The 12382-nt window shown below is 46.1% G+C and overlaps 1 protein-coding gene across 5 annotated transcripts in view; it reads right to left on the minus strand.

The window, feature by feature from the left end:
- LOC139767257 (paired box protein Pax-6-like) overlaps nt 1–12382 on the minus strand; it is a 224616-nt gene that overhangs the window by 55205 nt on the left and 157029 nt on the right. For all 5 annotated transcript variants that reach the window (XM_071696419.1, XM_071696418.1, XM_071696415.1 and 2 more), the window contains one exon: nt 2042–2130. In XM_071696419.1, the coding sequence (XP_071552520.1) occupies nt 2042–2130 (89 nt within the window). The remainder of the gene's footprint in view (nt 1–2041; nt 2131–12382) is intronic.

A 12382-nucleotide genomic window follows, 5' to 3' on the forward strand; every position in this document is an offset into this window, starting at 1 on the left:
CTTCATATGGAAGGGAATGGAAAGGGAAAAAGGAAAGAAAAAGGTTAGGGAAGGGTATATGGGAGACACCATGCGAATGGTAGTACCATGTTTAACGTATGGTAGCGCAGATTATGGCAGGAGGCTATGGTAGTGGAAACAGGGAAGGGCACACACTGACCACAGATATGGTAGCAGCCAAAAGAACTATGACTGTGACTATGGTAGAAGTTATGGTAGTAAGAGAAGACTATGGTAGAATGTACCATAAGGAGAGGAGGCTATGGTAGAAGGCAGAGAGTTTATGGTAGGATCTATGGTGACCTTTTGGGAGAAGAAAACAAATGGGAGAAAACATGGAAATGGGAATGTACTTATGGTAGCAGGTGTGGGAAATATGATGGTAGTTATGGTAGCAGGTGTGGGAAATATGATGGTAGTTATGGTAGCAGGTGTGGGAAATATGATGGTAGTTATGGTAGCAGGTGTGGGAAATAGGATGGTAGTTATGGTAGGTGTGGGAAATATGATGGTAGTTATGGTAGCAGGTGTGGGAAATAGGATGGTAGTTATGGTAGCAGGTGTGGGAAATAGGATGGTAGTTATGGTAGCAGGTGTGGGAAATATGATGGTAGTTATGGTAGCAGGTGTGGGAAATAGGATGGTAGTTATGGTAGGTGTGGGAAATATGATGGTAGTTATGGTAGCAGGTGTGGGAAATAGGATGGTAGTTATGGTAGCAGGTGTGGGAAATAGGATGGTAGTTATGGTAGCAGGTGTGGGAAATAGGATGGTAGTTATGGTAGCAGGTGTGGGAAATATGATGGTAGTTATGGTAGCAGGTGTGGGAAATAGGATGGTAGTTATGGTAGCAGGTGTGGGAAATAGGATGGTAGTTATGGTAGCAGGTGTGGGAAATAGGATGGTAGTTATGGTAGCAGGTGTGGGAAATAGGATGGTAGTTATGGTAGCAGGTGTGGGAAATATGATGGTAGTTATGGTAGCAGGTGTGGGAAATAGGATGGTAGTTATGGTAGCAGGTGTGGGAAATAGGATGGTAGTTATGGTAGCAGGTGTGGGAAATAGGATGGTAGTTATGGTAGGTTTAGGAGACATGATGGTAGTTATGGTAGGTGTGGGAAATATGACGGTAGTTATGGTAGCAGGTGTGGGAAATATGACGGTAGTTATGGTAGCAGGTGTGGGAAATATGATGGTAGTTATGGTAGGTGTGGGAAATATGATGGTAGTTATGGTAGGTGTGGGAAACATGATGGTAGGTATGGTAGGTGTGGGAAATGTGATGGTAGATATGGTAGTAGGTGTGGGAAACATGATGGTAGTTATGGTAAAAAGTATGGTAGAAGAAATGTATGGAACACGTAAGGGTCAGACAACCATGTGTTACAACGCTGGACACTAAGGAGGCATCATTAAGCAATACTTTTAAGACGACACTGAGGACTGATCCATATATATATATATATATATATATATATATATATATATATATATATATATATATATATATATATATATATATATGACGTCCCTGATTTTCTGTAACATTGTACATGTTTATTTGTCTCTATGTCTGTCTGTCTGTTTGTCTGTATGTCTAATTTGTCTGTCCGTCTGGTCTGTCTGTCTGTCTGTCTACACGGGCGGGCACCAGTGTATGTGTGGTTCTCCACACCACACCACACCACAATACACCTCACCACACCACACCACAATACACCTCACCACACCGCACCACAATACACCTCACCACACCGCACCACAATACACCTCACCACACAGCACCACAATACACCTCACCACACCACACCACATAACACCTCACCACACAGCACCACAATACACCACACCACACCACAATACACCACACCACACCACAATACACCTCACCACACACACACTTGTATGGGTAAACTGCGCTCCTTTCCGTCCATCTTGCTTCACCGCGTACATGTACGCATACATTTCATATACGCGATTATGTTCTTGTTGTGGTTTATTTTCTGGTTTTGTGTATACAACGAACATGTCCTGGACTTACTTTTTTTCGGGAGCGACGGCTGTGCGCACGGTGTGGTGTGCGCAGAGTCCACGGGCAGCGCTGTCATCTCACTCACAGACCCGCTGTACCTGCCGGAGGAGAGACCATCTGTCATACACCAGGAGGAGATACCATCTGTCATACACCAGGAGAAGCCATCTGTCATACACCAGGAGGGGAGACCATCTGTCATACACAAGGAGCAGAAGCCATCTGTCATACACCAGGAGGGGAGACCATCTGTCATACACCAGGAGGAAAAGCCATCTGTCATACACCAGGAGGAGAATATCTGCCATACACCAAGAAACCATCTATCATACAACAGAAGACCCCATCTGTCATACACCAGGAGGAGAAGCCATCTGTCATACACCAGGAAACCATCTGTCATACAACAGGAGACCCCATCTGTCATACACCTGTTGCCCAAGAGAGAGAGAGAGAGAGAGAGAGAGAGAGAGAGAGAGAGAGAGAGAGGAAATGTTCTATGACACCACATTAGTACATAACACTTAGGGTTTCTATACAACCGTGAGGATGCTATACAACCATGAGGGTCCTATACAACCATGAGGATGCTATACAACCGTGAGGATGCTATACAATCATGAGGGTCCTATACAACCATGAGGATGCTATACAACCGTGAGGATGCTATACAATCATGAGGGTCCTATACAACCATGAGGATGCTATACAACCGTGAGGATGCTATACAACCATGATATATGGTGTATATATTCCCGCAGGCAGCGCCCAGTACAGCCATGGCTACAGTTATGTAGCGTCAAGCGATGCTACATAGCTCCCATGATGATGCTATGTAGGGCTGTACGCTACATAGCCAACTGCTATGCTGTTGGTAAACCCGTAGCCATGCGAAATCAACCCCAAAAACTCACACGAGGTAAACCCAAGGGGGGTCGGTAGGTAAACCTGTGGTTTACCTTTTCGGTAAACCCATGAGGAAATACTATATAAATTCAGAGGTGGGTATATATACAAACCCACGTGTTGGTCAAATAGGCCCATAGGTGGGTTATATAAACACTAGGCAGGTCATATAAACCAGAGAGTGGGTTCAAATGAACCCTTGGGCGGGTTAGATAAACTGTGGGGCTTCAAATGAACTCTTAGGTGGGTTAAATAAACAGTAGGGGGTTCAAATAAACCCTTAGGTGGGTTGAATAAACTATGGAGGTTCAGATATACCCGTAGGTGGGTTGAATAAACAGTGGGGTTCAAATAAACCAATAGGTGGGCTCAATAAACAGTAGGGGTTCAAATATACTCTTCGGCGGAATAAACAGTGGGGGTTCAAATAAACCTTTAGGTGGGTTCAATAAACAGTGGGGGTTCAAATAAACCCTTAGGTGGGTTCAATAAACATTGGGGGGTTCAAATAAACCTTTAGGTGGGTTCAATAAACAGTGGGGGTTCAAATAAACCCTTAGGTGGGTTCAATAAACATTGGGGGTTCAAATAAACCTTTAGGTGGGTTCAATAAACAGTGGGGGTTCAAATAAACCTTTAGGTGGGTTCAATAAACTATGGGGGTTCAAATAGAGTTAGGTGGGTTAAATAAATAGTAAGGGGTTCAAATATATATTCTTCGGTGGAATGATAAAGTGGGGGTCAAATAAACCCTTAGGTGGGCTAAATAAACTATGGGGGTTCAAATAAATCATGAGGCGGGTTAAATAAACAGTGGGAGGTTCCATATAAATCCGTGGGGCGCGGCGTGTATATATTATATATATATATAAACCCTTGGGCGGCGGGATATAAAAGGTGGGCGGCAGTAATCAGAGAAGAAGGGCGGCGGCTAACCACCCACACCATTTTGTGTTGTCGTAAGTAATTTTTCATGGCATCTTCAGTGGGGGAAGAGGAGGAGGAGGAGGAGGAGGCGCAGGAGGAGGCGGAGGAGGCGGGCCAGGCGCTCGCTCCGCTCCGCTCCGCTCCCTCCCTCACCCTCACTCACTCCCTCACCTCTCTATATCAATCTCTACTGAACCACTTCACTAAATACCTATAAACACCCACTCTAATCATACCTCAGTCCATTTTAGAAGTTATATCTGATGACGTTATAGGACTATAGCCATCTGAAGAGACAGGAGATCCAAATATAACATGGAGGCGAAGACGAAGTGTTAGCGGAAAGTGTTGAAGGCTAGCGACATCTTGGGCGGTGTTGCCTAGCCGCAGGGCGCCGGTCTAATAAGTAAAAAGGATTGGCTCTAACACAGGAACTAATCACGTAATTGATTAGGGTGAGATTAAGCATGTCAACAAGACCATTTCTCATGGCGTGATAAGTCGATCTCGGATACGGACACACTCGCTCAAGTGTCCAGTGGGCGAAGAGGGAGGGAAAAAGAATGACCTAGTTGGAAACTTAAGTGGCGGCAGTTTATACCTTAACTACGTAGGGCCGGACGCAACTGTTTCATATATATATATATATATATATATATATATATATATATATATATATATATATAAATTTTTTTCGGAAGCTTGAAATGTTATCGGACATTTTAGAACAATTGGAGCAAAACTATTATATTCATTATCTTTTTTTCCCCCTCAACGATAAAGAAATTATAATTATATTTCCACATTTAAGGAGAAAAAATATATAAAGACAACAAACACCCAAGACCTCGGGGTTTGCTTACCGCGCCATTTTCCGTTTTCTATTAATCTTGCAGTGGTGCATTAGGAAAATTGTTGCCACTGAGGAAAAATGGTGTCGGGCGTTGCTATTCACACACACACACACACACACACAAAATGTTCGCGCCAATTTGTTTCAGTGGCTGAGGGATCAATCCTGGTAATTACCACGAAGAACATGGCGTCAGGTGGTTGGTGGAAAGTCTTGTTCAAAGTTGTCTTTCACGTTTTCTTGAAGAACTGGGTTAATTGGGGTTGATGTAGGACCCTCACTGTTGTGGTGGGGGTTGATGTAGGACCCTCACTGTTGTGGTGGGGGTTGATGTAGGACCCCATATTGTGGTGGGGTTGATGTAGGACCCTCACTGTTGTGGTGGGGTTGATGTAGGACCCCCACTGTTGTGGTGGGGTTGATGTAGGGACCCCCACTGTTGTGGTGGGGTTGATGTAGGGACCCCCACTGTTGTGGTGGGGTTGATGTAGGGACCCCCACTGTTGTGGTGGGGTTGATGTAGGACCCCCACTGTTGTGGTGGGGTTGATGTAGGGACCCCCACTGTTGTGGTGGGGTTGATGTAAGACCCTCACTGTTGTGGTGGGGTTGATGTAGGGACCCCCAGTGTTGTGGTGGGGTTGATGTAGGACCCCCACTGTTGTGGTGGGGTTGATGTAGGACCCCCACTGTTGTGGTGGGGTTGATGTAGGACCCCCACTGTTGTGGTGGGGTTGATGTAAGGACCCCCACTGTTGTGGTGGGGTGGATGTAGGACCCCCACTGTTGTGGTGGGGTGGATGTAGGACCCCCACTGTTGTGGTGGGGTGGATGTAGGACCCCCACTGTTGTGGTGGGGGTTGATGTAGGACCCCCACTGTTGTGGTGGGGTGGATGTAGGACCCCCACTGTTGTGGTGGGGTTGATGTAGGGACCCCCACTGTTGTGGTAGGGGTTGATGTAGGGACCCCCACTGTTGTGGTGGGGTGGATGTAGGACCCCCACTGTTGTGGTGGGGGTTGATGTAGGACCCCCACAACAGATTCGTTTTCAAGATCATCAAAGTTCCATTGATGTCTGTAAATTTACTTCGTAGAAAACACTTGATTTTTTCTTTTTAGAAAACTTTGATAAGCCTGGTCATACGATGAACTTAATACGCTATATAAGTTCCACTAGAGATCTATATATACGCAATACGTTATATAAATTCCACTAGAGATCTATATATACTTAATATGTTATATAAATTCCACTAGAGATCTATATATACTTAATACGTTATATAAATTCCACTAGAGACCTACATATACTTAATACGTTATATAAATTCCACTAGAGACCTACATATACTTAATATGTTATATAAATTCCACTAGAGATCTACATATACTTAATACGTTATATAAATTCCACTAGAGATCTACATATACTTAATACGTTATATAAATTCCACTAGAGACCTACATATACTTAATATGTTATATAAATTCCACTAGAGATCTACATATACTTAATACGTTATATAAATTCCACTAGAGATCTACATATACTTAATACGTTATATAAATTCCACTAGAGACCTACATATACTTAATATGTTATATAAATTCCACTAGAGATCTACATATACTTAATACGTTATATAAATTCCACTAGAGACCTACATATACTTAATATGTTATATAAATTCCACTAGAGATCTACATATACTTAATACGTTATATAAATTCCACTAGAGACCTACATATACTTAATATGTTATATAAATTCCACTAGAGATCTACATATACTTAATACGTTATACAAATTCCACTAGAGACCTACATATACTTAATATGTTATATAAATTCCACTAGAGATCTACATATACTTAATACGTTATATAAATTCCACTAGAGACCTACATATACTTAATATGTTATATAAATTCCACTAGAGATCTACATATACTTAATACGTTATATAAATTCCACTAGAGACCTACATATACTTAATATGTTATATAAATTCCACTAGAGATCTACATATACTTAATACGTTATATAAATTCCACTAGAGACCTACATATACTTAATATGTTATATAAATTCCACTAGAGATCTACATATACTTAATACGTTATATAAATTCCACTAGAGACCTACATATACTTAATATGTTATATAAATTCCACTAGAGATCTACATATACTTAATACGTTATATAAATTCCACTAGAGACCTACATATACTTAATATGTTATATAAATTCCACTAGAGATCTACATATACTTAATACGTTATATAAATTCCACTAGAGACCTACATATACTTAATACGTTATATAAATTCCACTAGAGATCTACATATACTTAATGTTATATAAATTCCACTAGAGATCTACATATACTTAATACGTTATATGAATTCCACTAGAGACCTACATATACTTAATATGTTATATAAATTCCACTAGAGATCTACATATACTTAATACGTTATATAAATTCCACTATAGATTTCATTTTCTTTAATCACACGAGTCAGACATGGACTCAGTATTCATTAGGATGAATAAAAACTCAATACAATGCCATGAATAAGGTCGGGACAATGTTTACATTCAGGCAGTACCCATGTGTGGGGGGGGAGGGGGCCCCCCCGACCACCTTTGAGGGCAGAGGGGTCAATATTGGGCTTATTGTCTAGGGCACTTGACCCCTGCTGTGTGTTGACAAACCGGCTGACGTATTGACCCGAGTGACATGACCAGCCCTCAACCCTACCTCACCTCCTCTTCTTCCTCTTCCTCTTCCTCCTCCTCCCAAAGCCAGGCCTTTGTCATGACGAAGCGGAGGAGTGCACACTTCTGAAGGAGGAGGGAGGAGGAGGAGGGAGGAGGAAGGTGGTCTTCGTCTACGGCGCCTCCTCTGAAGGAAGAGGAGGAGGAGGAGGAGCAGGAGGAGGAGGAGGAGGGAGGAGGAGGGTGGTCTTCGTCGTCTACGGCGCCCGGCTGAAGGTTATAGGAAGAGGAGGAAGAGGAAGAGGAGGAGGAGGAGGAGGAGAAGAGGTGGTCTTCCTCGTCTACGGTGCCCGGCTGAAGGTTATAGGAAGAGGAAGAGGAGGAGGAGGAGGAGGAGGAGGAGGAGGAAGAGAAGAGGTGGTCTTCTTCGTCTACGGCGCCCGGTGGAAGGTTATAGGAAGAAAGGAGGAGGAGGAGGAGGAGGAGGAGGAGGAGGAGGAAGAGGTGGTCTTGTGTGTCTCGGGGGCCCGGCTAAGGTTATAGCGGGAAGGGGATGGAAGGGGAAGGGAAGAGGGTTGTTCCTCGTCTCGGTCGCCGCGGGGAAGGTTATAGGAAAGGAGAGGTGAAGGGGAAGGGTAAGGAAGGTGGGGTCTTCTCGTCTCAGGACCGCGTGCAAGGTTTATAGGAAGGAGGTGAAGGAGGAAGGGAAGGAGAGGGGAGGAAAGAGAAGGGTCTTCCTCGTCTCAACGGCGCCGGGGGAAGGTTATAGGAAGGGGAAGAGAAGGGTGAAGGGGAAGGAGGAGGGGAAGGAAAGGTGGTCCGTGTGTTTATACCGTGGCCTGGGTCGTGCTCAAGGGTCGTATACCGTCGTGCTAAAGGGGTCGTATACCGTCGTGCTCAAGGGTCGTATACCGTCGTGCTCAGGGTCGTACACCGTCGTGCTCAAGGGTCGTATACCGTCGTGCTCAAGGGTCGTATACCGTCGTGCTCAAGGGGTCGTGCCCAAGGATCATACCGTCGTGCTCAAGGGTCGTATACCATCGTGCTCAAGGGTCTTATACCGTCGTGCTCAAGGGTCGTATACCGTCGTGCTCAAGGATCGTACCGTCGTGCTCAAGGGTCGTATACCGTCGTGCTCAAGGATCATACCGTCGTGCTCAAGGGTCGTATACCGTCGTGCTCAAGGGTCGTACACCGTCGTGCTCAAGTGTCGTATACCGTCGTGCTCAAGGGTCGTATACCGTCGTGCTCAAGGGTCGTATACCGTCGTGCTCAAGGGTCGTATACCATCGTGCTCAGAGGGTCGTATACCGTCGTGCTCAAGGGTCGTATACCGTCGTGCTCAAGGGTCGTACACCGTCGTGCTCAAAGAGGTTATGTACTTAACCACATGGCGTGCTGTGGCTCCTCCTCCCCTCCACCTTTCCTCCTCCCCCCCGCCACCACCAGGCATGGCTGAACACGACCCCTCCCCCCACAAACTACCCCCCCACAAACTTCCCCTCCACCCCCCATCCCCCCCCCCCCCCCCCCAGCCATTACGTGTTACTGTCCTCCAATCACCAGTCAGGTGTTCCGGTCGCCGACAGGTTAAGTGGCCGTAAAATTAGTTGCAGCAGGTGAGGCCATGGAGGGAGGGAAGGAGGGAGGGAGGGAAGAAGGAGGAGGGAGGGGAGGGGTGAGTGAGTGAGTGAGGGGGATGGGTGGGTGCAGGGAGGCAGGGGGTGGTTGTAGTCGTCTCTGGCTAGGGGGTGGGTGGGTGGGTGGCGCTGCTGGTAATGGGTGGGTGGGTGGCGCTGCTGGTAATGGGTGGTGGGTGGGTGGGTGGGTGGGTGGCGCTGCTGGTAATGGGTGGTGGGTGGCGCTGGTGGTATGGGTGGTGGTGGCGCTGCTGGTAATGGTGGGTGGGTGGGTGGCGCTGCTGGTAATGGTGGGTGGGTGGCGCTGCTGGTAATGGTGGTGGGTGGGTGGGTGGGTGGGTGGCGCTGCTGGTAATGGTGGGTGGGTGGGTGGGTGGCGCTGCTGGTAATGGTGGGTGGGTGGGTGGCGCTGCTGGTAATGGTGGTGGGTGGGTGGGTGGGGCGCTGTGGTAATGGTGGTGGGTGGGTGGGTGGCGCTGGTTTGGAATGGGGGGGGTGGGTGGGTGGGGGGAAGGGGGGGGGGAGAGAAGAGGAGAGAGGAGAGAGAGGGCGCTGGCGGGGTGGGGGGGGTGGGGGGGAGGGGGGGGGGTTGTTTTAGGACAAGCACCTGAAATAGTTCTTCTCTCTCTCTCTTTTTCTCTCTCTCTCTCTCTCTCTCTCTCTCTCTCTCTCTCCCTTTTCCTTCATTAACTTGAGACAACCATGCCATTCTTGCCCCGTGTGTTTACGGACCCAAACGGGGTACGTACGTACCATCATTCATTTTCTTCCAACACCCCCCTCCCCCCCTTTCCCCCGAACAGTGGATACCCGTGATTACATTTTCTATGCCCCGTGATTACATTTTATTATGCACACCTGGCTCATAAGTGTTAATGAGCACACCATCCCACAAGCACTCCTCCTCACCAATCGGAGAAATATAAGAAAATGTCCAGTTTCCTCAGCTCCCTGTACAGTGATGGTGGAGGTACTTGATGGTTCAGCCAGACTTCATTGCGCTTATCTTTGTCATTTAGTAAGTTCTGTACTGTACTGCTGTACTGTACTGTACTGTGCTGTACTGAAGGACTGTACTGTGCTGTACTGTACTGTGCTGTACTGTACTGTACTGTACTGTACTGTGCTGTACTGTACTGCTGTACTGTACTGTACTGGACTGTACTGTACTGTACTGCACTGAAGGACTGTACTGTGCTGTACTGTACTGTACTGTACTGAAGGACTGTACTGTGCTGTACTGTACTGCTGTACTGTACTGTACTGTACTGAAGGACTGTACTGTGCTGTACTGTACTGTACTGTACTGTGCTATACTGTACTGTACTGAAGGACTGTACTGTACTGTACTGTACTGTACTGTGCTATACTGTACTGTACTGTACTGTACTGCTGTACTGTACTGTACTGTACTGCTGTACTGTACTGTACTGCTGTACTGTACTGTACTGTACTGTGCTGTACTGTACTGTACTGTACTGAAGGACTGTACTGTGCTGTACTGTACTGTACTGAAGGACTGTACTGTGCTGTACTGTACTGTACTGAAGGACTGTACTGTGCTGTACTGAAGGACTGTACTGTGCTGTACTGAAGGACTGTACTGTGCTGTACTGTACTGTACTGTACTGTACTGTACTGAAGGACTGTACTGTGCTGTACTGTACTGTACTGTACTGCTGTACTGTACTGTACTGAAGGACTGTACTGTGCTGTACTGAAGGACTGTACTGTGCTGTACTGAAGGACTGTACTGTGCTGTACTGAAGGACTGTACTGTGCTGTACTGAAGGACTGTACTGTGCTGTACTGAAGGACTGTACTGTGCTGTACTGAAGGACTGTACTGTGCTGTACTGAAGGACTGTACTGTGCTGTACTGAAGGACTGTACTGTGCTGTACTGAAGGACTGTACTGTGCTGTACTGTACTGTACTGTACTGAAGGACTGTACTGTGCTGTACTGAAGGACTGTACTGTGCTGTACTGAAGGACTGTACTGTGCTGTACTGTACTGTACTGTACTGAAGGACTGTACTGTGCTGTACTGAAGGACTGTACTGTGCTGTACTGAAGGACTGTACTGTGCTGTACTGTACTGTACTGAAGGACTGTACTGTGCTGTACTGTACTGTACTGTACTGTACTGAAGGACTGTACTGTGCTGTACTGTACTGTACTGAAGGACTGTACTGTGCTGTACTGTACTGTACTGAAGGACTGTACTGTGCTGTACTGAAGGACTGTACTGTGCTGTACTGTACTGTACTGAAGGACTGTACTGTGCTGTACTGTACTGTACTGTACTGTACTGAAGGACTGTACTGTGCTGTACTGTACTGTACTGTACTGAAGGACTGTACTGTGCTGTACTGTACTGTACTGTACTGTACTGAAGGACTGTACTGTGCTGTACTGTACTGTACTGTACTGAAGGACTGTACTGTGCTGTACTGTACTGTACTGAAGGACTGTACTGTGCTGTACTGTACTGTACTGTACTGTACTGTACTGAAGGACTGTACTGTGCTGTACTGAAGGACTGTACTGTGCTGTACTGTACTGTACTGAAGGACTGTACTGTGCTGTACTGAAGGACTGTACTGTGCTGTACTGTACTGTACTGTACTGTACTGAAGGACTGTACTGTGCTGTACTGAAGGACTGTACTGTGCTGTACTGAAGGACTGTACTGTGCTGTACTGTACTGTACTGAAGGACTGTACTGTGCTGTACTGAAGGACTGTACTGTGCTGTACTGAAGGACTGTACTGTGCTGTACTGAAGGACTGTACTGTGCTGTACTGTACTGTACTGTACTGAAGGACTGTACTGTGCTGTACTGTACTGTACTGTACTGAAGGACTGTACTGTGCTGTACTGTACTGTACTGAAGGACTGTACTGTGCTGTACTGTACTGTACTGAAGGACTGTACTGTGCTGTACTGTACTGTACTGAAGGACTGTACTGTGCTGTACTGTACTGTACTGTACTGTACTGTACTGAAGGACTGTACTGTGCTGTACTGAAGGACTGTACTGTGCTGTACTGTACTGTACTGAAGGACTGTACTGTGCTGTACTGAAGGACTGTACTGTGCTGTACTGTACTGTACTGCTGTACTGTACTGTACTGTACTGAAGGACTGTACTGTGCTGTACTGAAGGACTGTACTGTGCTGTACTGTACTGTACTGAAGGACTGTACTGTGCTGTACTGAAGGACTGTACTGTGCTGTACTGTACTGTGCTGTACTGTACTGTACTGTGCTGTACTGTACTGCTGTACTGTACTGTACTG

The sequence above is a fragment of the Panulirus ornatus genome, chromosome 59 (genome assembly GCF_036320965.1).
Source record: "Panulirus ornatus isolate Po-2019 chromosome 59, ASM3632096v1, whole genome shotgun sequence".
In the NCBI taxonomy this organism is placed as follows: Eukaryota; Metazoa; Arthropoda; class Malacostraca; order Decapoda; family Palinuridae; genus Panulirus; species Panulirus ornatus.